Genomic DNA, 26,346 nt, shown 5'->3' with positions numbered 1-26,346 from the left:
AGCCTGGGAATAGACCGGTTGGGGTCGGTTTGATATTGAATCTGTCTATAGCTTGCATCTCCTCGAATACTTGCCTGACCTCACTTGCAATTCGTCAACATGTCCATGGCATTGTGATACTGCAGTTGTTCATAGTTTATTCATTACAAAAGAAGGAAACGATCCTGATGTCCATTACACGACCAAATACATATAGTAGGTAGGGACCAGTTCACTGTGTGTACCAGGTATGACATAAGGTATACAGTGCTTCCCATACCTACGGTAGTAGCTGCCGTAGGTATTTTCTCAAGTTGAGGGTTGTTAGACAGAGTACCTCCTATAGGTAGGTGTTTCGGTTCCCATCAAACCCGGCCTTCAGAGACATCACCTTCTCAAGCGACTTCTGTATATGTAGTACAGCATAATACCTTAAGCAGGGGTGCCTAGGGCTGAACGTGATTCTCTAACTGTACAACTTCTGTATAATCTTTCCGCGGATGAAGCCGAGTTAATCTTATAGCCAAAGCAGTCATTCATTGCCTTGTTCCAAGCAATCCAAAGATCCGATACTTGTCCAAGTAAGCGACGTCTTGACCCAAGAGCACGTCACCCTCTTTTTTCCCATCCAATATGCCCAGATGTAGAAAAGGAAGAAGAAAGACCTCTAATGTGTGTACCCGTAGTTGACGCCCTCCGTCCAACTCTCACCCCAGAGTAATTTCCTTTGCTTGTGCAGCATCAGACATCTATCGTGTTTTCCTTTGCCTGTTCCCTCTTTCTGTGTAAAATCAAGGAAATTCATCATAATTCATCAACATGCCGTCGCGCTCAAAGCTTGGAATCCGTCTCTTCGAACTCGGCAATGTCCTTGACCGGGCGAGCTCCTGAACTGGCCCGCAGACCGGCCTTGTACAGTCGCCCGTCGGTAATCTCTACTGCCGAGTCTACCGCGGATGCAATGTTGCTTGGCGTTTCCAAGAGGTCGGGGGAGGCCTGAGGAAGCCCCAGTTCCTTGGCTTTGGAAAGGAGGGATGCGCGTTTCTCTTCAGAGATTGATTGCCTCGTCTTCAAATGTCCCTCCAAAAGGTCAAGGCTCGCTCGGTCCTCCTTGGAAACGTCCTCCAGCCCAGACTCCTTCAAGAGTTCCACAACCTTTGAATCCCGCTCGTCCGAACCCCTAGCACACAAGTGAACCGAAAGACGGGCTCGGCTGCTCGAAAAGGGGCTAAAGTACTCGTCGAAGAAGCTGACCATGTCGGCCTTTGTGAGTGGTTTCACATGGGCTGCATCTTGATGGGCTGTATTCCAGACGCATTAGTATGTCGCATGGATAAAACGCGCGATAAACCAGATCCGGGATGTCACTCACCTTGCTCAAAGTCATAGTACTCGCTGGATATCTGGGCCCAATGCCTGTTGGTTTCCTGGTCGAGGTTGCGCAGCTTTTCGAGCCTCTTGTTGATCAGGCTTCGCTTGTGGCCCTCGAATTCGTCTTCCGTCATGTTCTTGAGCATCTCCCCAAACAGGACCAAGAAGGCCTCGATACGCTTGTCGAGATAGTCGGGAGTCCTGTCGCTCTGAATCATGATGCGGAAACCGAATGTGGTGGCAAAGGGCCGCATGTTGGCGAAGACAATGTATCCTAGCTGCTCCTTCGTCCTGAGCTGGTCGAACGCGGGCTCGTGGATCATCTGGTCCATCAACAGGGTCTTTGCGCGTGACTGTCGGTCGCCCTTCTCGCCAATGTAGAGGCATGTCTCGACGCAGTGGTTAACGTTTGCGGGGTCTTTCAGCGTCTTCTTGTAGACGTAGTTGGACCCGGGAGGCAGGATGAGCGAGCGGATGATGGGCCATTGAGACTTGGGCAAGACGCGAGGCTTCAAGGCGGACAGGACCGTATCCGTCGCTCTCAGGGCATCGCCCCTGTTCATGTTGCCATGTGTGTACGCCTCGATGTGCATCTGGGCCAGCAGTTGCCTCCGGAATTCCCGCACATCGTCTGCCGTGACTTCTCGCAGTTCAACGGCAAGCTCTTCGACCAGACAGTCATGTTCAGCATTGAGCCACGACGTATAATCCCCAGACTGTTGATACGCAGAATGCAGCTGCCAATTGTCATAGCTACGAGTAACGCGCTCCTTCACGACGGTGAAGCGATCGTCTTTGATTGGGAGATCGCGCAGGGTGGCGGTGACTTGCTCGAGAAGAACGGGAAGCTTGTCGTTGTATCCCGAAACTTCGATGCAGAGGCCTCGGTTGTCCAGGGACACCGTATACTCGATTCCCGCAAGCGTTGCATCGTACGAGTACTCCTCCAATGCATCGCGCACCAGCTCCGTAAACAGCTTGGTCTTGACGTAGCTCTGAGCGGAGGCGTTCACGAGAGGAATGTTGAGGACGACAATGACATTTGCCTTGGGGACCCAGAAAGTGTCGTCTTTTTTCCACCAAGTTCGAGCCGCTTCGTCGTTTCGCAGGATCCGAGGTGCCAATGCAGGCTCCGACACCTCCTTCTTCTCCACCTCGAGCCTGTTGGGTATGAAGGCATTCTTGTGAGGCAGATGCAGTTCCGACAGCCGGCTCTGGCTTGGAGCCTCCATGGCGCGCTTCCAATCCTCCATCTGATCCTTGGGAATTCTCTCGTATGTGTACTCCGTGCCATACCACTTCTCCCTCTTCTCCCAGGTACCAGGGAAGGTTTGTGAAACGACGCAGAGACGTAGATTGTCTGGGCGAATCTTTGCTAGAGCCTGCTGGATGAGATCTGCGTCAAAGGCGCGCATGAGGCTGTAGCCACTCAACAACCATTCTCGTGGGAACGGCTTTTGCATCACGGAGCTGACTCTGCTCGTGAACCGGCTCGCGGGCGCCTTTTCTCTATACTTGAACTCTATTTCGGCCATGGTCTTTTGCTCCTCGAAAATCCATTCCTGGGGAGGTGTCTCGCGCAGGAGAGCAACGTACTGGAAAAAGACGTTGACAACCTGGGGATAGACTTTGAGGCCCTGTGGTGTCAAGCTGTCAGAGAGACTAAATCCAGAAACACGCACAGCATGGATGCATGGGTAAGCTTACCTCTTCCGTCAGTCGGATCTGGACCTCGAAGACTCCTGGCGAGCCGGGGCAGATCGGGGAAGCACCGGCAGAGAGGCTATTGGCCCAGCCCTTGTTCTTGATATATGACATGATGCTGCCGGGCCCCTCGTGGCCAATGAGGTGAGAGCAGTATCGACCAGGCTGGGATTCGTACAGGTACTCCTCATCGATGAATGGGAAGAACAGGTGCAGCTCTCTGGTGTCCATGACCGGCTTTGCGAAGAACTGCACACCAATGTCGCTTTCGCGGAACGGGGGCTCCTCTGTCCATCGGTTGGGAGGCAGATTCTTGTTGACAATGTCGGAGAAGAACTCGACGGTCCATTTCTGGAGAACGTCAAGTGGCTCACGGCCCAGAATGACGAGCTTCATGCGGTTGGCAGAGTAGTGCTTGGCATGGAACTCGATGAACTTGTCTCTGACATTGATCCCCTTGGACTCGGGGATCGTCTTGAGCACCTCCAGGTTGCCGGTAGAGAAGTGGCAGAAAGGGTGCTTCGGGTTCGACAGAGACTTGGCGAGCTGGTGGATGCGCCAGGTGTCATTCTGCAGGTTCTTCTTGTTCTCCGAATCGACGGCCTGAAGCTCCCTGTCCAAGGTGCTGGACAAGAAGAGCGGCTCAATGAAGAACTGCGCAAAGCGGTCGAGGGCCCCACGGAGAGGCGAGGGGTTGGTGTCTGACGGATCTTGGCCATTGGCTGGCTTGGCCGCCACCTCGAAGTAGTAATTGGTCGACGTAGAGGCTGTATACGCATTGGAGGTGCCGGAGTTTGCGGACAGATATTGGCTGTACTCGTTCTCGATGGGGAACTTTTTCGTGCCCATGAACAAGAGCTACCATTGGTTTGAGTGTCAGTCTGCTGCATCACAGGAGGCACAAGCGGTGGCGGGAGGACGACAATGGCAGAATAGAGAGGAGCTCAAGGGGGAACAAGTAGGAATTCCATCACCGATCCGACAAACAGGGGAACCGTAAAAGGGGATCGCGGCTTACATGCTCAACTGCGTGTGCCATGCCAGGCATATCAGCCTCGTCGCTGTAGTTGCCCACGTTGACGTCAAGCGCCGCGCTGGCCTTGTCCGCCTCCGGATCGTGCGCCAGCAGAGCCTCGAGCCCATTCTCCAGGCGGATGACCCTGTACTCGCGCTCGTCGATCGACGGCTTCTCCAACTTGTCGGTCAGAAGCACAACCGACGATGGGCGACTGGGGCCTTGGGCCTCAGCCTTGACCGGCGCCGGCACTCGCTCCATTGCGGGGGATTTCACGAAGCGTCCAGAGTCCGACTTCGAAGCGTCAACAGACGGGCAGAACGCGGGCGACGCTTCGACAGGGAGGCAGCTCAGCTGAAGGGCCTTGGAAGGATCGTACAGGATAGGCAAGGTAAGGTATGGGCTGGTGGTGGTTTTTGTAGGTAAGGTAAGTGGCGGCTGGCTGACTGATCGAGTCCCCGTTGCGGTGTGTTGAGGCTTGCTAGGTATTTGTTAGTGGGGAAGAAGCGCCACCTTGTCTATTTAGGTCGAAAGACGGCAAAATCAGCAATAGGGAGCTGGCTGCAGTTTGGTGAATCTATGTGGTTTGCTGCTGTTGGTGATCAGGGTCTCGCGGTGTTTTTATCGGGTTCAATGGCTGTTCCTGGAGGCTGCGATTGGTGGAAAACGAAGGTTTGTTTTGCAGTCGGAGAGTTGGAGCAGCGAGTCGCAAAGGAGAGGAGGAGGAGCAGCAGCAGGGGAAAAGGGGGCGACAGAAGCTCTCTGTCTGCTCTGACGCAAGTTGATAAGCAGGAGGTAAGTGATCCCAAGCGGCACTTCTGCGCTTGGATGAATGGTGCCAACGAGTTCTGCATGTAGAGAATCAGCGCGAATGTGCGTTACGATGGGAAAGTTGCATGCTGATTGCGTACTACCTTGTCAGATGGCCGGAACTCCCTGCGTGGATAATACATCCAGCGTCTGCTTGCGAGGAAGCTATGATGCTTACGTGCTACTTATGTATATATCTAGACTTACACAATCTGGGAGCGATGGATAGGAAGGCCTCTTTGATCCAGAGCCCACCCCTCAAGGTCCCCTCAGCCGCTCCCTTGGGGCGGCGAACAGCGGAAAGGCTTTGCCTATATTCAATGTCCTTCGATTTGCGACGCCAAGCTGGCTGTACTGTAATACACGTCTCTTGCGATGGGGTCCAAGAGCTGTCATTGGCCATGATGTTCGTTACTTCACGCTCTGCTGCTATGTTTGGTAGGGCGCAGATCATTTTCAGCAAGCTCTTGTATGGATCGCTGCTTCTAAGGAGAGAAGCCAAAGAACCAGGATTTTACCGCTATGATCACGAATCAAGGCAAGCAGGCCGAATGCCGCGGACGTTTGTCGGGGCCGTGCTTCGGGATGTGGTCACACAGCGTCAATTGGCTCTGCAGGGCCAGTCCTGCGCAATCAAAGGAGAGACGTGACAAGCCGCTCACCAATCCGAGGACGAGGACGGAAGCTCTGAGATGCTGCAAGGGGTGTGGAGAGCAAAGAGTGATGATGCTTCCCCGTCTCGTTTCCACTCTCTTGGGTTGCTCAAGCGTGGATTTGCAGTGGGTATGATCCTCTGCCAAAGCTCATACCAGCCAATCAGTAATGGACGGGCGACTTATCCTCCTCGCCCAGGGTCGTACGAGTAAAGCTGCTGCTGAAACTTGCAATTGATGACCTGAGCAGTAAGAGCAGAAGCCGTCGGTGGCCTCAGCACGACTGCGCGTCAACCCTCGATATCAATGAGCCAACATCGGCCCCAAACAGCCCACGACAAACCATAGCGGCGACTTTGTCCAACCGCAAAGCTCCGACGAGATGTCGATGATTCTCTTGAAGCGTCTTCTGCCAGGACTCCGTCGAGAGGGGCGCGCTAAACGAACAAAGGTCAGGGTCGCGATCTGATCTGCTTACAAGTCTTTTGGGTCGGTGAGCATAGGCCAAGGGCCATGCATGGTAAGTGCAAGAGGCGATTGGGTGCTTGACACGTCGACCACTGCCTTGGACTAATATGAGGGTCTCACCAGTCCATCAAGGTTGTCGAGCCGAGCAGCGCCTCTGAGCAAGACGCCGCTTTTCGTCCAGTCTGTTGTGCCCGCAGCTCCACAGCCAGCGGGCAATGCTTGGAAAGAAAGACGCCGAATCAGAGGACACTCGTGCCATACTGACAGTACAAGTACTCGTGCTCGCACCTTCGTAATGCCGGCATTGAATCTGGTCCGAGTTGCCCAAGAGCTTCGTTCGTGACGCTTGATCGTGTGCGCTCACTCGCCTCTCGGTTCCACCACCGTAACGCCGCCGAGCATTGGAGACGCCCAGCGTGACTGATGGCCACTGCCGAGAGTACTGTGCAAACCAATGACTGGACGCTCCGCTCATCATTAGCAAACACTATTGACCTCATGGACAAAATTGAAGCGACCGGCCTGGCTTAGGCGCCGCCGTAGTGCAGAAGTCCGCGTCTCCTCCATGTAATATCTGTTAATGAGGCCCGGGGAAGACGCCCAGAGCTCGCGAATGCGCTGCGTAGGAACTCATATGCATGTGATTTGTACGCCTTCGCGCGGGCGGCTTTGCGGCGGCTGCAGACTATGGTTTGGACGGACAAAGTTGTCGATGGTGTCCTCCATGGTGGATTCATCCTTCGACAAAGGATCGTTTGGCCCCGCAACAGACTGATGCGGGAATGTGTGAGGATGACAAGATGGGATGCTGACTGTCCCTTGTGTGATCGGCTTGCATATGCTGCAATCGTCTTGATTCTTGGTGTGTTCTCCATTCCTCCATACTGTTTAGTACATGCAGGTGGCAGAATTAGTTCCGAGACTCCGTAGATTGGATCTGATCCCACCAAGCCTGCGCGAGATTTGCGAGCCTCCGGGAGATAAGGCAGATGTGATATGTTCTACAGACAGCAAAAGGCACATGCCGTTCTACAGCCTTACATGAATAGTATCGCTGTATATGGAGTTTAAAGTTCAGGATCAACTTTGCATGTTAAGAGTAAAAGCATTTAATATGGTCATAATTCAGAATTGTATTCTATCTATTCCATGCCCGAGAAAACACCCAAGAAAAGTTCGCTGGTAGTTCAATTGCGCATCTGGGAGATGGCAGTATGTCTTGGTGATTGTCCAAGAGCTTCTATATGGAAATTAAGGATGGTGATGCAAGCAGCTGGGGGAAGTTTCGCCTCGACCTATGAACAAAACGGGTATATATTGGGCAGGCGAGCTTCTGCATTTATGAAATGGTACATCCCTCCAGAGGATAGAATGCGCGAAAGTGGATTCAATGGGAACGATAGTTCTCACCACAAAGTGAAGCATCAAAGAGAAGCAGAAGCAAATCATCTCCTGGAGGAGTTTTTGGGACAGATGGCGGCCTTGTGCCCGGGTTGCTTGCAAATGTAGCAGGTCATGTTAGGGATCGGGCTGCCAGTACCCCCAGCACCTGCAGACGATATAGAAGAAATGGTGTTGAGTCGAACCTCCTTCTTCTTCCGCTTCTCACGGAAATCTTTGGCCTTTCTGGATTCCTCGTTGAGTCTGGGAATCGACCGCGACTGTGAGCGGCTTGAGCTGTCTCCAGAGTCCAGACGCCTACTTTTGCGCTTCGGGTTTTCGTCATCGTCGTCACTAGATGATTCCTCACCTGACTGGTCGACTTTACTCGGGCTTGGTTTCTGTTGAAGGTCAGCCAAGGGACAAGGTATACTTGTTAATATGGTGGGGAGGTGTGGACATGCCTGGTCCTCGACTACTTTGGGCTTGCGCGTCGATGTCCGCCCACTCTGGGGAGCGTCTTCGCCTCCAGACTCGTTGGATGAATCTATATCTCCATAGCCCACATAGACAACGTTCAGCGAAGGCTCTGAGGGCTTGCTAGCATTCAACTTGTCCAGCTTTGTGTTCAGAACCCAGTGCGCGCCGGTCGCAGTGTGAAGGGCCAGGGCTGCCTGTCGCTTCGCCTCTTGTTCCTCGATGGCTGCTTTTATAGAGGCCTGGTCAATCAGCGCGCTGATTCTTTCCTCTGCAGCTGCGGTCGCTGAGTGCTTCAGCTTTCGCTTTTTGGAAGTCTGGGAGCTTTCATCGGGTTGTGGCGACGAAGCTGCGGATGCAACAGCTCGCTGCATGAACTTCATCGTCAGGAGCCTCGAGGAGGGCCCCTTGGGCGTGTCTGGAGACATCTTGGGTGGTATTTCCCGCCTCGCGGTTTTCTCTTTTTATTTGGACTTTGAAGAGTGTCTGGGTTTGCTTCTTCGGTTAAGCGCAAGTTCTGGTTTGTTGATGGCTTAAGACGGCTTCGTAAACAAGAAGCAGAAAGGGAAAAAAAAGTTACCGGGAGCTTGTCGATAATGCGCCGGCAGCAAGCACCCCATCCCATTTCGGACAATACTTGTTCCGGCTCATCCAACCCACCTCCAGATCCAACCTCGACTCTGGAGGAGCGCTGCTCGGCTTCGAGTCGTCCGGATCATTGCACTCTCATCGCAAACGTCGCAGCCATGGCCTCGTCCCAATTGCGAGCGGTTCAAGCGCTGACGCGCGGCGTGCGCGCATCGAGCCGAACGTTCACAACCTCAGCCCGCCGACTCGAAGCTCAAGCTCCCGCGCCCGTCACACGCACAAGCGAAACGGCCACTGTCCTCGAGACCGACTCAAAAGCCATCGCGCAGGCCCCCAACCGAGCCACTACCTGGTCCCGAAGCCAGAAGCCTCGAGCATTGGCCATGACTGGCCCCCGTTTCGAACAGACCGACTTCAGCCTCCAGGTATAACCCTCGATTGGTGTCTGGTATGCGATGACAGGGTATTAATGTGCTTCGCAGCCCCAACCGTACGCTGCGATCGAACTGGTGCACAAGGTGCCTGTTAAGTGGACTCACGAGAAGATTGTATCGTGCGATGGCGGCGGCGGCCCTGCTGGCCACCCCAGGATCTTTATCAACACCGACAAGCCCGAAATTGCCACTTGCAACTACTGCGGAAACCCCTTTGTATGCGAGACAGCTAAACAATCTTTCCTGGGGCATTGAGAGAAATGCTAATATTGTTCTAGGCCAACGAGCACCACCGAAAGCACCTCGAATCTCTTCCCGAGACTTCCTACCCTTTGAAATAGACACACTGAAGCGGGAATATGGGTTATTGAGTTGATGGGTATAGACAGGCCCTGGGCCGATTCGCGGGATATTTTGTATTAGTTATGAAGAGCTTCAACGAAGAAAAATAAGAGCCATATTGTACATATAGCGGCATCTCAAGGTGCCGCGGATCTCTCGAGCCTGTCACTTGGTACCAAGCTCTGTGTCGGCTGGAGTGGACGATTTCCTCTAGACGCCCTTGTTTCTCACTCAGGTTCGTTTCTTATCGTATTTCTCAAACGCAGTATCGCTATATTGTAGACTCCTCCAGCATCTCATACCGTTTAATGTATAGGACGCTGATGTCACACAATTTGCATCTCGAGGCCATCACCAGGCAAGTACATCCCCCTCTGGATGTACATGCAACCACTAACCCCACTAAAAGCCAGCGGCTCTCCAGCCTGCAAAGTCCCCACCTTCTGCTCCCATAACATCACCGTGACCACAGAATGCCTCAGCAACAACAACTCAACGACATCACCACCATATTTCTTATCCTCCTGTTTATGGTGTCGTTGTTCCCCGACGCATTCCACTTCATCTGGACGCTTCCCCTAAGCTACATATTCTCGAAGCCACCGTCATCACCTGCAGACACCACCATTGCCACCATGAGCTGGTTCCAGAAGCAAATCACACTCCCGGCCAAGTCCCGCGGCTCGTATCTCATCACAGACCAGATCCTCTCTGCGCTGCCTGAAATTCAGGAGTACAAAGTCGGGTTGTTGAATCTATTTGTCCAGCATACGAGCTGTGCTCTTAGCTTGAACGAGAACTGTGGGTTTCTGACCTCTTCCTTCTGCGGGTTTCAACTCTGTATCAGGTTGTTGGTGGGCAAAGTCTGACATGTTTTGGTTTTCAATAGGGGATGAGGACGTCAGAGCTGATATGAGCGATGCTCTTGACCGCATTGCGCCAGACTATGGTGCCAAGGGAGAGGCACTCTACCGCCATGAGTACGTGAAAATGGATATCTGGTTCATGGAGTCTCGCACTAATACCATCTACAACAGCGCTGAGGGTCCCGATGACATGCCAGTGAGTTGCAAACCAATTCTGAGGGAGCCAGGAATAGGTGGATATTAAGCAGACTTCTAACTTCAAATAGGCTCACATCAAATCAGCCCTCATTGGCGCCAGCGTCACAATCCCAATCAAGGATGGCAAGCTGGTAAGTTGACACAGCTCTGCGCCGCTTCACGCACTTGCGTTCATGCTAACCAACTTCTAGGCTACCGGAACATGGCAAGGCATCTGGTACCTGGAGTTCAGGGCAAGCAAACACCGGCGTAACATCATAGCAACGATCCAGGGAGACAAAGGACAAAAGGCGTGAGAAGATTCTATAGCATTGACAAGTCTGTATGGAAAATTAGACAGCCCGCAAATTTCGAAGAGTGTGTACATTCATATAACCTATGCGCCAAACACCGTCGCCATGTCTTTTCCAACGTGCCAGCCGCCCCGTATCAATGAGTCCCATTTTCCTCAACCATATCCGTATCGTCCCCAGCCAGAACCTTGGACTTGGGCACGTATCCGTCGGGGGCACCTGAACCAGGGGTCGCGGCGACGACGTCGCCATTCTCGTCGACGAATTCAAAGTTGTATCGGCTGAGGAGGTGTGGGATGGCAGACAGTTGCGGTCCGTATCTGGCGGTGTTGTCGTACAGTTCGAACAGGGGGACGGCGAGAAGCTTCATATTCTTCGGCACACTGAGGACCTCTGTTCGGAAAGGGACCGACGTTAGCAAGTGCCACCAGCTGCTACGAGATGATAATGAACCTACTGCTCTTTGGTAACTGAATAAAGTAAAACTTCTTGCACTCCTTGGGCCGCGTGACGTGCGCAGGGATGAAGGGGTACATGAAGGTCTCGAAGTTCGGCCGCCAGAACTGCGCAAGGCATTCACCGACCTCCCAGTCTCCCGCCTCCTCGCCTTCGCCCAATCGGCCAACTGGCGCAAGCCTCTCATCCAGCCGAGCTTTGAACCCCTCGACCTCGTCGTCCTCGGGCCGCAAGTAGTCGCCGGGCAGCTTGAAGAACGCGTTTGCGATCTGCAGCATCAGGATATGGGGGTGGTTGTGTTCGTGGCAGACCAGGATGCCCTCGCAGGTGCGGCGCATGCCATGCTCGTTGAAATGCTCCTCCAGGCGCTTGAGGCGGGCGATGACGGAGGGATCCTCCTCGGGCTGGGTCTCCTTGACGCCAAATGTGTAGTTGGACAGTGGATAGAGCGTCACCTTCTCGGGCTGTTTGGCGTTGAACGGCAGCGGGATGATGGGCGGAGACCCCGATTGCAGGGCCGAGGCCGGGATGGTTGACATTGCTGGGAGTGTCGCCGCAGTGGAGGAGTAGCAGAAGGTGAGGTGATGCTGCGTCCCCCCGGGTTTCCCTGCTCGATGGGATTTGGTGATATGGCGTTGATTGCCAAAGGAGAGCAAGCACGCGCAGCTGGACCGGGCTCCACAGGCTGGCGAGGCTATGGGGCAGAATATCGGAACCTTGTCGAAATTGTCCCGATTGAGAAAGGCGGTGTGATCTGTGGGGCACCACACCCAGCCACATGCTCCAGCCACATGCTCCAGCCACAGTTGCAGGGAGCTCTGGATCTCTGATCGATGCGCGGACCGTCGCCGGCCATCAGCCACAAGCTCAGCTCGTATTCCAAAGCCCATGATCTCACATGCTTATCACTCACTCCTCTTGCCTCTGGATGATGATTGGTTTCCAAGGTTATCAGTGGGTTGATGAGTCGCGTGCTGTATCTTGATTCTTGTCCATCATAACAAAGCTGAGCTGCGTAGGTGGCACTACTTTGCCTATCGATGTACAGTAGGAACCTTGGATGGCTTTCAGTGGCGGCTGGACAATGCCAACACCACTTCCTGTCGTGGTATCGAGTGCGAGTCAAGCACGAGCACTACCTATTTATCTAGTAGGTCGTAGTATGTGGTAGTAGATGCAGTTACCACATGACCGGTGATCGGTTGTACTCTGTGGCCATAAGAAACCATAAGTTGTGCTAAATACATACACCTGGTGATAATCTCTGGGAGCCAAATGCAGAGCCTACGTTCGGGTCCCGATGTGGAAGCTCGACTACAGAGGGGCACGCAGTGCTCCATACTTCGTACATCATACACGTAAAAGCAAGGCATGGGCGTTGCATCACCACAGTCACACCGGCAGAGACTGCACGACTGTATGACTGTACGGAGTACATCCAAAGCTTGAATGGCCGTCTGGCGTGCTGCCGAATGGGTGAGAGGATGGTGGACCAGCAGGGGCAGATCTGCAGCATGATGCATGCGCAGCACCCTAACCCCCCTCTGTATCCCACGTTTCCCACGCCTTGCCCACGCTCCTTCAGGCACTGTTGGGCGGACGGAGGGCTTGGCCAAGGCATTTCTGTTGGTCTGGAAGCATCCTGGAATATCCGGGCAACCGGGGTCCGAGAGGGTGGCCTGGCTGATGCCACATCCAGCGACGAGGGCGATGCGACGCCAGAGATGCCGGATAGGCAGCTCCGTTTGCCCAGTTACCGCAACCAAGGCGTTGTCTCCCAAGGAGGCCTATCGTGTAATACCATCTGCCGACCACCTCCCATCAGCAGCAGTAGCCAGCCAGCCACACACACGGCTGGGCCTTGGTCCAACGGCGACTGCGCCGGGCTCGCGTGGTTGGCGCGATTCCGCAGGCAATATCCGATTCAACTGCCAGCTAGCAGGTAATCTGTGCCTAGCGTAAGCCCCCTCAGAGGCAACGGATCAAATCACCCAAGGTTGGTTGCCCTTGCAGACAGTGTCTGTTGTGCTTCTCGTATTCCGAGAGCAGTTACCTAGATAGCTTCTGTATCCTGACCAGAATGAGCTCGAGGAAGTAGAGCTGGAGTGCTCGATCGAGGAGGTAAATGAATAAACATGGTTGATAATAACAGAAGCTCTCTCTTGCCGGGACAGGAAACAGAGACGAAGTCACGGGCAGGGCCAGAGAGTGGGGGGGGGAGAGCGGCGCTATGTAAGTTCCAGCATTGTTCCTAAGTGAAATCCACCCGCCCAGAGATCTACAACCTGCGCCGTCCAGGTCAAATTCCTCTCCCCAACGACAATACCTTGACTGCCCGCGATCCGATACTTTTTCTGGCCACGGTGCATACACTTGCAGCCAAAAAGCTTGTCGGCTCCCAAACCAGCGGCCGCCCTCGGATCCCCGCCCGGCCTAGCGTCATGGGCAGATCAAGGCCATTGACACGCTCCAGTCCGCTTGCAGCCTCCTGTTAGCCGCAATGGAGGCGACGTTGCTCAGCAGCCTCCACACCAAGCTCGATGACTTGGAGGGCAAGATGCGAGCCTACCGCTGCGACCTGCTCTCCGACTTCCAGCGCTACTACCACGACCTGCTCGCCGGCGCCTCTCCCAGCGTCGCATCCAGCGTCCAGCGAGCCATTGTCCAGTCCTTTGCCAACTACCCGACACTCCGCCCCGAGCTCGAGGCCGCCGTCGCTGACTCACAACCGCCTGACCCGGCTGCATTCCACCAGCCCGCCGCCCGTGTCGAGCCTCCCGGCACTCCTACCATCAGCTCGCGCGATCGAGAGACGGAGCTGCAGGGCCTGTTCACGCCGAGCTACCTGCCTCTGCTGGACAGCTCGCCTCCGTCCAAGTACGATCCCCGACCTGTAGCTACCTCGCCTGGTGCCTCGACGACTGCGGCCACAGCTTCGACCACGGCCGCGCAGACGACGGCTGCCGTCTCATTGCTGCCTGCCATGGCACCACCAGCTGCCGGCAGCGGCACTGCCACCAACCATGGTATCACCGTGAGTGGCCCTGCAACCGCACGCAACGACACGCCGCCCGCAGACCCTCAGGCTCTCACCGAGGCGCACCACCTCGTCAGGACTGCCACTGAGGAGTCAACCTCGTCTGTCAACTCGGACAGGAGCGACGCCAAGGCCAGGAGAAGTGCCCTGCGACGCTCATCCAGCACATCTAGACCACCCCAGAGCCCAAGGCGAGTCCGTTTCGACGTCATGGGTACAGAGGTGTTGCCAACATCATCACCGCAGCAGGTCGAATTTCTTACTCCCGTCGCATCATCGCCAGCCATGGAGGACGATTCAATTGCCTCTGGCATGATACTTGGCGGCGACGTGGACGAGTGGGAGCCTCCGGTTCGGAAAAGCTCCTCCACGGAGGCCCTGCGAGCTTTGTCGAGGGCGCCAGCGGAGGAAGGGACCGTCTGGACTGTCGTGAATCCCGATACCGACGAGGCGCCATCACATCCGAACAACACCACCAGAAGAATGGATCTGGAGAAGCCCATCTCTGCCGAGCCGAATACATCTACAGCAGATCATCATACATCAGCCATTCCCTTGAGAGCTGCTCAAGCCAGCAACGCGGCGTCGTCATATCCAGATGACATCAACAATCACGGATCACAGAATGACGATGATGACGGCAATTCTTCAGGCGACGAAGACGAATTCCTAGCCATGCCTAAACGCAATTCTCCCGCTGCCCGGAAGCCTGCGTCTGCACCTCCTCAATTGCCGCCAAAGCGAGCGGTCAATGGACACCCAGCTGCGACGTCTTTGCCCACCAGATCGAGCATCACCTCTAGCAATTCCAGCAATCATCGGGAGAGGAGTAATCCGCCTCCCCTCGCAGACGAAACCCTGGGCGGCGATGGGTATGATGACGATGACCTGTTTGAGTTTGAACCTGGCGGACTTAGTGCTCCGCCAAAGCCCCGTGAAAGACCGCCTCCCCCGCCTGACGACGATGACGACGACGACGACGACGACGACGAACTTTCAGACGACTCTCAGGATGACGTTCCAGACATGGATCGACCTAGCCAACAGCCCCTCTATTCGACTTCGCCGGCTGTTCCCATCATGCGATCGGCACGGTCCGAAAACTCCACGTCCACCGTGTCTAGGTTTCAACCCGGGTCTCTTGGATCGTACAAGGGCCGTCCCGTTGTTATGCCTGTAGTGCGCAACCCGGAGGTGCATGCTAGGGCAGCTTCCTTAGGCAACTTCAACACTTTCGTAGGAGGTCTGGATGGTCGAAGCGGTATGGACGAAGCAGACCTCAGCAGCTTCCGCGCTAGTTTTGTCCGATCCGGCTTCAGTGGGACGCCCCGGAGTTTTACTGAGCGTTTCATGATGGAGGAAGCTCAGGCACAAGCACAGGCGGAAAGGGAAGGGAATGGATCTGCCCAGTGATGCGCTTCTGGGTGTACGGGACTTGCTTGGCGTCTATCGCGTCTCTGGGGGCGGAGGGTTGGTTTTCCTATCTCAGCTCACTACGCCCGATTGTGGGTAAGGGTTTCGGACTACTATCAGGAAATGGAAAGTGTGGATGGCGTTGATGTGCTGTGAGGGACTCATACGGCATCTTATTTGTTTTCTTATGTATTTCTTATGCATGTATTCACATGGGTTGATGACAAGGTCTATATGAGCATGGCGGAGGGATGGGCGATGTTATCCATACACACAAACAACTTCTTGCTGTTCTCGGCATCTGTTTCATCGTGGCCGGTTGAAAACGGAAGACATATGCAGTCATAGTTGGGTTAAGTCCTGGTAAGTACAGATATGGGTAAAGGCTGTATGAAGCTATTCATTTGCTGTTTCAATGCTTCAAGGCACAGGGGCGTGAGCACCTGCGATGTCTTAGATCTGAATAGCCGATCCCTGAAGAAAGTGGGTGGTGTGAGATGTGGGTTCGGTTTTGGCGGGGTTGAAGAAGCTACCGCTTTATCGAGGTTATGATGTAAAGGCGTCCAAGGCGAACTTCTCGTCATTCAAGCATCCATACCACTAGAACTTGAACCGTATTGTCCCAGCCAATATCCAGACGACTGAGCAGCAATTCCAAGTTCAAAATGGGCGGCATCAACCTCGAAATTTTCAAGGTAAGGCCCGATTCCTCATCTACCTGCAGCAATGACGGCAGTCTCTCCTGACTTCTCGATTTCAATAGTTTGGCACCTATTTGCTGTTCCCAATCGGCATCATGTATTACTTTGGAACGAACCTGGACAATCGATTTACTGTCCACGACTTTTGGCCGAAGCCCGAGGAGTGCAACAAGCTACCGCAGGATCGAGAGGAGATCAAGGCCGAGTACGAGAGGATCGTGGCGCGCCAGAAACTCCGACAGGCTCTGATGGAGGAGAAGCAGAGGCAGCAGGCGCAGCAGGCGCAGAAGAACGAGAGCTCCTAATTGTACCGCAATATGCCTTGCGACATCAATAGGGCGTTAAAGGAGAACGAGAGTCGGTCTGTATGATATGAAGTGTGTGGATGGGCGCTATGGCGAGATTGGGACAAATTGCATGGTCGGCGTTTAGGTTGAAACAATGGAGAACTGGGAAAGGACAAATTCTACTCCAATATCTTGGGATGTTCCTTGTATAATTCACGAGTGGAGTTTCAAATGTCTATATATCTATGTGCCTCTCCAGCTTGTCCCATTCCTCGTCCGTGATGGCTCCCTGGCGGATGTTGGCAAAGAGTGCCCTAACTTCGGTGTGCTCTCGCAGACCGGAGAGCAAGGCGTTCAAGCTTTCCACCAGTTCAGGCGAGTCGACATCGGCCTTGGTGTCTTCATTCGCGGCCCACAGGATCTCGGACTCGACAACCTCGAGTTCAAAGTGCTTGGAGATGGCCTCTGTGATGGCCATGAGCTTGGATGGCTCCGTCCAGACGACGTAGCCGCCATCAGGGTGCTCTTCGACGTCCTCGGTGCCTTCATGCTCGATTGCCTCTTCCAGAACATCTGATAGAGAAGGGCCGTCGTCTCTAGGTTTAAACACGGCTCGCCCGCGCCTTGAGAAGTAGAACGCCGTCGATCCCACTAATCCGCCGGCCTTTTTGACCACGAATTTGAGGTCGTGTAAGCTGCGCGTCTTGTTGTCCGTTTCAATGTCGGCAACCAGCGCGATGTTGGGGGGCATGAGGATCTCTAGCGTCATGGGCTCGAGCTGCGCTCCGGTTGTAGAGCGACCCTGGCCTCGGGCGATGGCGCCCTCGATCAATGCCTTTGGTACGCTTGCTGTTTGAGAGTCAGGTCGACGATTTCTCAATTCAGCTTCATAAGGATGATGATGATTCAATACCTTTTGTCGCTGCTGCGACTGCATTTGCGAGCTGTGGATTAAACCTGATGTCTTCCCCATACACTATGATTCATCAATCGTTAGAGGCAGCTCGTCCAAGAGAGCTTGGGAGGAGAGGTTCTTTATGACGACTCACTCTTTGAGTACATGGTGATGAGCTTTGTGAACGAGACGCGCTCAGACATCTTCTTCTTGTCTGTGACTGCTTTTATGTGCTTCGTCTTGGACCATTTGTTGTGTCCAGCGGACCGGGAGGCTGTCGCTCCGAATGGCCGTGAGCATGATGGGCATACAAGAAAGCTGCGAGATGCGCGAGGAGCGGCCGAGAGACAAGATTTTGTCATGAGCGAAAATGACCTTGCAGTGGCCATGGTGGCGGTTTTCCAGTCCAAATCCAAGCACAGAGATGGTTGATTTATAGGCCTTGCAGTTGCCTCGGGGCTTGGACGCTCATTTCATCCTCCTCCAGATGCCTCAGCTCGAGCACACGGACAGTATCGCATGTTCCTGGATTTGCGCCGGGGAAACAATCTTCCCTGGAGCTCTGACAAAAGGGCTGCCATTTCTAGGGCCACCACCGCCTGCTGATTGGCCATTGCACCACCGCTAGTGTCGATGCCCATCATCACCAGCTGGAGAGCTGGCCATCCCCCTATCAAAGACACCACAGCAACGGCGAGGCGAGACGAGACGAGGCGAAGCGAAGCGAGACGATACAGCAGGACACGCTCAACCAGACGGGGCTCCTTCTGACGACGCCGAATCCTCCCCGCCATGTCGTCGCAAGAGCCCGAGGCTGCAGCCGCTGCGAGCGGTCCGGCCAGCACCGCTGTCGATTCGGCCACTGCCACCCCGGAGCTGGATCTCCCCAAGCTTCAGGCCCTGCCCGCGGAGCAGCAGGACCTCTTCCTGCTCACATTCGTATCGAGGCTGCGCAAGCACGTGCTGGGGCTGTCGGCGGACGACTGCACCGCCCAGCAGTTCTACCTCAAGCGCGAGATATTCCAGATCATCAACCTCTCCGCCCCGCAGCCGTCGCGGGTCATCCGAAACAACCTGGGAGCCTGCCTGGCGCACATCTTCGGCAACGGCGACAGGAAGCTGCTGTTCGAGACGATCAACGACCTCGTCGCGATCGCGGCCGGCGGAAAGTCCAAGTCGGATGGCGAGACGCGCGCAAAGCATGCGGCTGCGAGCTGCCTGGGCGATGTGTTCGCCTCTGCGGGCGACAGCGCCATTGGGCTGCATCAGCTGGCGTGCACAACGCTGCTGAAGCTGCTCAAGTCGGCGTCCAACAACGCGGGGATCAGGGCGGCGGTGTTTACTGCCCTGGAGAAGATTGTCACCATGGTCGAGGGGTCGATGGACGAGTACATCTCGAGGGACGTGTGGAAGCAGGCCAGGAGCCATGCCTCTGCCGACAAGGGAAGCCTCGTCGTCGTGTCTGCGTGTCGGTGCCTGAAAGCCTTGGTGCAACACACTACATACTTTAACAATTCTACGGATTTTGACAAACTGGAGACGGCCATGTTCAAGGCTGCCGATTCATCATCCGCAAAGGTGCGCAACGCCGTGGCTAGCTGCTTCGCCGAGGCTCTGGTGCAGGGATATTCAGAATCCAGCGCTGCGGAAGCCGCCGCAAAGAACAAAAAATCCAAGATGAAGCTGAAGCGGGTGTCTACACATCCCGGTATTGCAGGAGACGAAGACGAGATCCCATCCCGCTCGTCGAGCCCGGCTCCTGGTGCAAAGCGGAGTCAAGACCTAGCTTTGTCACTTCAGGATATACTCAAGATCTTGGCCGGCCATTATGTCAAGGCTGCAACGACGAACAGAGCTCGTACGGCGATTGGGGTGTGTTATGGAAAGCTCTTCCGCCGGCTCGGGGAGCGGACTGTGCAGACCAACTATCTCAGCATCGTGGAGAGTTTGTCTGTCGATGTCCTCGGCCATCCAACCATCAACAACAACCGCTATCGCCTGTTGATCTCCCGGAAAATCATAGATGCCATCGTCCAGGATGTAATCGGACGCAAGATTCTGGGAGAATCCGGCCAGACATCTGCGGCGGAATCCTTGATAAGCGGCGTGCTGAAGAACTATCCCCAGGCCTTGCCCGAAAGATCAGAGCCTCAGAAGCACACTCTGATCGTGGCTCTCAATGCTGTTGCGTCGCTGGTCAAGTCATTGGGGTCGGCTGCAAATAGCTTTGCAGAGTCGTGTCGAGACGGGCTTTTGCAGGTTCTCCAGCACCCGAGCTATTCGGTCCAGGTGTTTGCGTCGCATTGCATGAAGACATTTGTCCTTGCGTGCCCTCAACAGCTGCTGCCCTGCCTCTCGGTCTGCATGAATAGCCTCAGTCGAGAACTATCGCTGCTAGGTTCGGGCCGCAACTCTCCCAGACGCTGTATCGGATTCGCGCATGGGTTGGCGGCGACTCTGAGTGCCAGCCCTTCCCGTCCTTTACACGGCTCTCTCGACGTCAACAGCCGTGTTTTGACGATGGCAACCAACCTGCTCAAATCGAGCAGTCAGTCAGAACTCCGGGTCTCGAGCACGCAGATTCAGGTGGCTTGGATTCTCATCGGTGGCCTCATGTCCCTGGGTCCAAACTTTGTCAAGATTCACCTATCGCAGCTGCTTTTGCTCTGGAAGAACGCCCTACCAAAGCCCCTGGCCAAGGATAACACCTCGGCCAGAAGCCTCCTTGAAGCATCCTTTCTCACCCACGTAAGAGAATGCGCTCTGGGATCAATTCTAGCTTTCCTGCAGTTTAACAATCGGCTCCTCACGGTTGATGTCTCCAAGCGTATTGCGGCGATGCTCCAAAGCACGACGGCCTTTCTGAAAACGCTGCCGTCCAAGAAGATCACAGAGGACATCTCGCAGAGACTAACTCCGGCTCTCCAGCTGCAGGATCTCGACAGAATGGTGCAGCGCAGGGTCTTGCAGTGCTATATCAAACTAGTCAACCTGAGCCCTGCGGGGGGCAGCGAAGCTCTCTTGCAGTCGAATCTTCTGACTCTTGCGATATCGCTCTTTGCAGACCCCGATAACTACACGCCCAACTCGTTGAGTGCGTCAATAGCCAATGCTGCGGGCACCTTTGAGTCGATCTGGGACGTTGGCGATAATACAGGCTTTGGCATAACGGGTCTCGTATCTGGGTTCAATGTCAAGCCGCTACCTGGCCAGAACGAAAACGCCATACAGGAAGATGAGATTCGGAAGAGCGATTCGGAGGCTTTCATCCACAGTCTACTGCAATCGCCCGTCTGCGGCAGTCTTGAGCATGATGCCTCGATGTTGTACATTGGCGGTATTGACGACGGCACGACAGATCCTGACCCTCCAGCTACCGAGGTCATCAACAACGCCATCCAGCTATTTGCCTTTGCGTTCCCGTTGACCCCGGCCAAGGTACAGGAAAGCATCCTGGAGCAGATAAGAACGTTTGCGTCTGCAGGCTCTCTCCAGCGGGATCTGGGTCGCAAGGCGGCCATCAACGCCAACCTTGCAACAGCCGTCTTGTGCACAATGAGAGTTGCCGTGAAAGAAACCAGTTCGCCCTCTGGAGACATTTCCAACATCGCCGTTGAGCGCTTGTTGCAGGATATTGTGCGAGACTTCGTTCTCGATCCCGATCAATATGTCCGCAGCCTCGGCTATGCGGCCGTGGCAAGGCTATGCAATGTGTACGGCAACGCTTTTACAAACCAGGAGATCAAGTACCTTGTCGACACCATCGTCGGAAATCGGGAACCCAGCGCCAGAGCAGGCTGCGCAATGGCTTTGGGTGCCATCCAGACCAAAGTGGGCGGAATGGCGGCTGGCTATCATCTCAAGACTATACTGGGCATATTGATGTCCCTTTGCAACGACCCTCATCCGGTGGTCCATTATTGGGCCCTCGAGGCGCTGTCACTGGCTTCAGATGCTGCCGGACTGAGCTTTGCCACCTACGTGCCAAGCACACTGGGAATGCTCGCTCAGCTCTACGTTTCCGAGACGCACCACGCCGAGATATCTTCAGCCATCACGATGAACTTTGAGATGGAGCTGTCCACCACGGCCGCCATCGCACGATGCGTCGACTCGCTGATCAACGTGCTGGGCCCTGACCTTCAAGACACCAACAAGTCACGAGAGCTCATCTTTACGCTGGTTGGGCAGTTCCAAGAGGAGCAGGATATTCTGGTCGAAAGGGCCGCCCTGGGGTGCTTGGAGCACCTGTCTCTGTACGCGCCCGGACAGTTGCATTTTGGAGACTACGTTCGCTTGCTGCAAAAGTATCTTTCATCTGAACACACAACCCTACGGGACGCCGCCGTTGACGGACTGTATAACATTATGAAACGAGATCCTCGAGACGTCCTGCGAGAAGCGGAAAAGGGATTCGAGGACCAGCTGTGGCTGGTGCTCGATGCTGATCCATCCCACGACGGGATTCGCAACATCATTCGAAACTGGCTGCATCAGACGGCTCTAACCGAGACCTCCGCGTGGCTTCAGCGCTTCCAGGCCGTTTTGAAGATGACGAGAGTCAAGCCAGAAGAAGAGAAGGCTGCAAACAAGTCTACGACAGGCGGGCTGCCTGACCTGCGGGATGAAGAGGCTGCCGGATTTGCCGCTGCCTCGGCGGGTGCAAAGGAAGACAAGGCCGATGCCGCGTCGGAGGCAGAGCCTCTGCGTTGGCAAGTCACGACGTTTGCCATGAGCTGCATCTACGACATGTTTGCCATCATCGCCAAGGACGTAGCAGCAAACGGCGAGTCCAAGGCCCAGCATGCCCTGCAGAATAAGATTGCGGATGTCGTTCGCATGGCCTTTTCGGCGTCGACCTCGGGCGTCCTGGAGCTGCGCATCTGGGGCCTCAAGATCATTGGCGCGGTGCTCAAGATGTTTGGCAAGACGCCCGATCCAGACTTTGAGGAAGCGATGCTGCTGGAGCAGTACCAGGCCCAGATCAGCTCTGCACTGACGCCGGCGTTTGCGGCCGACTCATCCCCTGAACTGGCTTCGGAGGCCGTCAACGTCTGCGCAAGCTTCATCTCAATAGGCATCGTCACCGATGTCGATCGGATGGGACGTATTCTGAAGACACTCGTCAATGCACTGGAGAATTTTTCAAGCGACAACGAAAATGCGGGCATTGGTGACCTCAAGGGTCTCAGCTCCAACGCCCAGGTCATGGTGAAGATCTCAGTCTTTTCGGCATGGGCGGAGCTGCAGGTCGCCAGTAGTGAGCAGAAGTATCTACTTGACGTTCTGAAGCCGCACATTGGCAAATTGACTCCTCTCTGGTTGGAAGCGCTCCGAGAATTTGCGCGACTTCGATTCGAGCCCGATATCTCGATGACCTTGGGACCGCCGTCGATGTCAGGCAGCCTGGACACGATTTACGCAGCCCTGAATCGCGAGACGCTGCTTCGCTTCTACCAAGACGCATGGCTCAAGCTTGTTGACGCGATTGCGAGCCTGATTGAGCAAGACAGCGAGTTTGTCTTTGATGCCCTGGATGGCAAGGAGCTAAGCGAGACATCTACCAATGGCCAGACAAAAGTGCCGGGCATCAACTACCGAGACGAGCCGGTGGCCTTCTTCTTCGTGCTCTTCGGCCTCGCGTTTGAGGCTTTGGCCACCCGACCCGGGCAAGACAACTCGCTGGCTACGCAGGAGCAGATGTTGGCCATCCTGCAAGCCCTCAAGAAGATTCTGCACCCTAGCGTGACCGGTCACGCAATCTACCGGCCAGACGTATTCTCCGAGACAATGGACCTCCTGGATCGCCTTGTGCTGACGGAAGGCCTGGATGTCCAGAGCGTGATTGTCGAAGTTGCCCGGGACCTGTGTGTCACGCATCCTTCTGCTCGAAGGCAGTCGGATGACGACGGCGATCTCTCCGAGGACATTGACCAATTGTTCGAGCTGACGCGAATCATTGTCCTCGTCCTGTCCGGCATCTTGCCGGGCCTGTCCGAGGGCAATGCGCCGGCACGACACCAGATGAACGGGGAGGCCATTATGCTGATCAGCACCGCGCTCAACGCCATTGTGGATGCTGCCGAGGTGTTCCCTTCCATCATCAAGACGGACTTGCATGCATGCATCATCCACATCTTCGCCACGATCCTCGCTACGCCGGGCTGCCAGGAACTCATTGTGCCGCAGTCGCTCGCCATACTGAAACGGTTCGTCGCCAGCATGTCCAGGTCGAGGAGAGACTCGGCTGAGGGCCCGTCGGCCACCGATATCCAGCTGCAAGGGTGCCTCCGGCGCTTCCTGTCCATCTACCTCAACGCGCAGAAGCGGGAGACGCCGACATCCCTGGTCTCTGTCAAGAACAGCCTGCTCGCGACCACAATCCTGCTTACAAGTGGCACGAATCAGCTGCCTGCCACCGAACCCCTTGTCGCACGCTATCTAGATGAGGTCGTAGACTGCCTCACAGATCGAATGGTATGTTTTATTCCCAACCCTACCCAAACCCTGTCCCCCTCCCACTGGCATCTTTGACTGCCCACGTACTAACAGCCCCCCCTTTCTGTGTTGTTTCAAGACGGCCAAGATAGCAGCCAATTGCATCCGATCGCTGCTGCTGCAAGGGGCGCCTTCTGCAGCAGATGTCAGCATCGCCCGCTACCTCTTCCCACGGCTCTTGGCCTTTGTGACGAATGTGGAGCCCGAGGATCCTGAGCGGGCTCGCTCGCTCGTCTGTCAGACTCTGTGCTTGTACGTAAGGTCGGTCAAGCCTGATCGAGTGACGGCCGCCATGTCGCTGATCATCCCGGCCCTGATGGCCAGAGCGACGGGAGAGGGCGAGGAGGTTTACGCGGAGACAAGCACACGCCTCCTGGAGCTGGCCGCGGTGGATCAGGGGGTGTTTAGAGCCATTGTAGGGGGCCTGAGCAGTGGTCAGCGAGCGTTCCTCGAGGAAGTGATCCGATCGGGTCGGCCGGCAGCCGGCGCTGCGGACAAGTCGCTATCCAACGAGGCTTCGCAGCCAACCATTACGCTGAAGATGAATTTCGGCGGCTAGATGCCACTGGGGCCAGGGGAGAAGGGGGGAGGGCAATCCACTCAGCCCGCTGATACAAATGAAGGACGCACATGACAACCGAGTTCAGTCGTGAAGATAATATGATGCCGCTTCATGCAAGCGTTTGTTGGCAACGGGAAGGACACAAGTGCGTGAGCCGGGCGGGGAACATGCCGGAGTTTCTGTATGGTTGATTTGCGCGGGTTGAATGGATACACATGTCATGTCATGTACATGGTGATGGTGGTTCTGATGAAAATATATCNGAGAGGCGGATGCTACGACGACGACGACGACGACGGTCTCTTGTGCTTCTTCCGTGTAGCTCCTTTACTTACAGCAGTCCCTACTACTACTACTCCCCCCTATAGGCTGCGAAACGAAGCCGATAGGCTCAGATAAAGAGCATTGATTGATTGCTTATACGAGCGACATCGGTTCCTCCTCCCCCCTCCCGTGGCTTATTTTTCATTGCTGTCATTTGATATGAGTGAGTTTGCCGGTGTCGAGTCGGCTTCGGCATCTCCTAGTGGGCAGACTCTGCAGGGGCGAAAAGGTGACAGCGGCTTAGAGGATGCAGGATACAACAATGCGGGAATGTGCAGTAAGAAGGTGTTGGCATACTTGATGGTGCACAGGAACTTTCCCCTCAGCCAACGAGGGAGAGTTGATGGAGCTGGATGTTGTTTTATTATATATTACATGTCGAACGTGCCCCTCTGCTCGAGTTGTTTGATAGGGCTTTTCCAGGGCGTGTTTATGTGCTGCCGCTTTGCTACGGGCTGTCTACGTATGTCGTTATTGTTGCAGATATATGTATGTATGTATGTATGTATGTGTGGATGTGTGTAAGGTGTGTAAGGCATGTAAGAGTTGCGGGCTCTTTTGCTGGGTCGGGTGGGATGCATGACGAGGTTCTTTGCAGGTTATTTTCCCCGCCTTGAGGTTTCTGTTGAGACGAGGGAGTTGTGGGAGTATGTAGCTTATGGGTGAGGAAGGCTGTGATATCGAGGAGACGTCGGGCTTGCAGCGTGCATATATATATATATATATACCTGACATGTACAGAAAGGCACTTATACGCAGCAGAGCGCAGAATAATAGCATCGTAGACTATAGGATGGAGGGATATGTGCAACTACATGTGCAGCTGCAGCGCGTAGCCTCTTTTTTCGCCGTTTCTCCCTTCTCTTCCATTTTCTTATTCACGCCTGTGGACAAGGGCTGGTTGAATTCGGTGGGATGTGACGAGGCTGCGACGTGGCTTGATGCAACAGGAACCGCACCACAATGTGTAAAGAGATGATGCCCTTTCTTGCGCCTCACCATTTACCGCTACATGACACAGAATGGCACAGAACGAACAGAGGCAGATATATGCGCAGATATGCATGACGTTATCCAGGACAAGCATGGCGATGACAATGCAGGCTGCGGGTTGATGTTCAGTTAGCAATGGGCCGAGGCCTCTTTCGACGTGGCACAGCTGAGTTGAGTTGAGCCCTGCTGCAGACATTCGCTGTCAATCGCGGACATTTCCTATTTGCTGCCTGATTTCCCGAAAGGTTTAGGGGCAGGGTGTGTGTGTGCCAGTCTGGAGACGAGTTGTTGTGGTTTCCTATTGGTGAGCCTTGGAAGACATGGATGTTATGCGTGTGGCCGTTTTTGGTTTCGACATTTCTGCATGCTATGCGTGGGCCTAGAGGTGACGGGGGGGCTTGAGCTGTGAGTTGGTGAGGCTTGAGTGGCTGTTGGAATTTCTACAGGTTTGATGAAGATGATTGTGTGTCTGGTGTTGACTGGTTGGATTTTGGTCCAGAAGAGGTCCACAGCAGCCGCGTCGGAAGCTCAGCTGTATAGCCACTTGCGGATGCGGTTGCTTGAGGGAGAAGGTTACTTGTTCGCCAAGTTCCTTCAAGTTT

The 26,346-nt window shown here is 54.8% G+C and overlaps 9 protein-coding genes across 9 annotated transcripts; 5 read left to right on the top strand and 4 right to left on the bottom strand.

Moving 5' to 3' along the window:
• Positions 1 to 810: 810 nt before the first annotated feature.
• On the bottom strand, positions 811 to 4,330 carry CCMA1212_002839 (Putative zinc protease; the record flags this gene model as incomplete). The annotated part of the gene is made up of 4 exons (XM_073700210.1): positions 811 to 1,280; positions 1,352 to 2,987; positions 3,058 to 3,912; positions 4,073 to 4,330. The coding sequence occupies 4 exons, from the start codon at positions 4,328 to 4,330 to the stop codon at positions 811 to 813; spliced, it is 3,219 nt and encodes a 1,072-aa protein (XP_073561530.1).
• A 3,115-nt stretch (positions 4,331 to 7,445) lies between these two features.
• CCMA1212_002838 (uncharacterized protein) lies at positions 7,446 to 8,285 on the bottom strand (the record flags this gene model as incomplete). The annotated part of the gene is made up of 2 exons (XM_073700209.1): positions 7,446 to 7,781; positions 7,860 to 8,285. 2 exons carry the CDS (start codon positions 8,283 to 8,285, stop codon positions 7,446 to 7,448), a joined length of 762 nt encoding a protein of 253 aa, XP_073561531.1.
• A 238-nt stretch (positions 8,286 to 8,523) lies between these two features.
• Positions 8,524 to 9,220, top strand: CCMA1212_002837 (Lactobacillus shifted protein; the record flags this gene model as incomplete). Its single annotated transcript, XM_073700208.1, has 3 exons — positions 8,524 to 8,870; positions 8,928 to 9,095; positions 9,158 to 9,220. Exons 1-3 carry the CDS (start codon positions 8,604 to 8,606, stop codon positions 9,218 to 9,220), a joined length of 498 nt encoding a protein of 165 aa, XP_073561520.1. The 5' UTR covers positions 8,524 to 8,603.
• A 474-nt stretch (positions 9,221 to 9,694) lies between these two features.
• CCMA1212_002836 (uncharacterized protein) lies at positions 9,695 to 10,581 on the top strand (the record flags this gene model as incomplete). The annotated part of the gene is made up of 4 exons (XM_073700207.1): positions 9,695 to 10,022; positions 10,111 to 10,283; positions 10,354 to 10,416; positions 10,477 to 10,581. 4 exons carry the CDS (start codon positions 9,695 to 9,697, stop codon positions 10,579 to 10,581), a joined length of 669 nt encoding a protein of 222 aa, XP_073561703.1.
• A 133-nt stretch (positions 10,582 to 10,714) lies between these two features.
• On the bottom strand, positions 10,715 to 11,573 carry CCMA1212_002835 (Pre-mRNA cleavage factor Im 25 kDa subunit 2; the record flags this gene model as incomplete). Its single annotated transcript, XM_073700206.1, has 2 exons — positions 10,715 to 10,971; positions 11,036 to 11,573. The coding sequence occupies 2 exons, from the start codon at positions 11,571 to 11,573 to the stop codon at positions 10,715 to 10,717; spliced, it is 795 nt and encodes a 264-aa protein (XP_073561522.1).
• Positions 11,574 to 13,534: 1,961 nt separating this feature from the next.
• Positions 13,535 to 15,484, top strand: CCMA1212_002834 (uncharacterized protein; the record flags this gene model as incomplete). The annotated part of the gene is made up of 1 exon (XM_073700205.1): positions 13,535 to 15,484. The coding sequence occupies one exon, from the start codon at positions 13,535 to 13,537 to the stop codon at positions 15,482 to 15,484; it is 1,950 nt and encodes a 649-aa protein (XP_073561705.1).
• A 637-nt stretch (positions 15,485 to 16,121) lies between these two features.
• CCMA1212_002833 (Protein PET100) lies at positions 16,122 to 16,522 on the top strand. Its single transcript, XM_073700204.1, has 2 exons — positions 16,122 to 16,179; positions 16,248 to 16,522. Exons 1-2 carry the CDS (start codon positions 16,150 to 16,152, stop codon positions 16,488 to 16,490), a joined length of 273 nt encoding a protein of 90 aa, XP_073561706.1. The 5' UTR covers positions 16,122 to 16,149; the 3' UTR covers positions 16,491 to 16,522.
• Positions 16,523 to 16,707: 185 nt separating this feature from the next.
• CCMA1212_002832 (putative transcriptional regulatory protein) lies at positions 16,708 to 17,756 on the bottom strand (the record flags this gene model as incomplete). The annotated part of the gene is made up of 3 exons (XM_073700203.1): positions 16,708 to 17,321; positions 17,386 to 17,448; positions 17,522 to 17,756. The coding sequence occupies 3 exons, from the start codon at positions 17,754 to 17,756 to the stop codon at positions 16,708 to 16,710; spliced, it is 912 nt and encodes a 303-aa protein (XP_073561707.1).
• Positions 17,757 to 17,954: 198 nt separating this feature from the next.
• Positions 17,955 to 24,424, top strand: CCMA1212_002831 (Pof6 interactor protein 1; the record flags this gene model as incomplete). The annotated part of the gene is given in 3 exon segments (XM_073700202.1): positions 17,955 to 18,199; positions 18,210 to 23,844; positions 23,945 to 24,424. Coding segments are annotated over 3 exon segments (6,360 nt in total), but the record flags the coding sequence as incomplete, so codon positions are not given.
• Between the last annotated feature and the right edge of the window lie 1,922 nt (positions 24,425 to 26,346).

This window comes from Trichoderma ghanense (assembly GCF_004382785.1).
Source record: "Trichoderma ghanense strain CCMA-1212 chromosome Unknown scaffold_2, whole genome shotgun sequence".
In the NCBI taxonomy this organism is placed as follows: domain Eukaryota; kingdom Fungi; phylum Ascomycota; class Sordariomycetes; order Hypocreales; family Hypocreaceae; genus Trichoderma; species Trichoderma ghanense.
The sequence above is the reverse complement of the archived record's forward strand: the minus strand, read 5'-3'. Positions and strand labels throughout refer to the sequence as shown.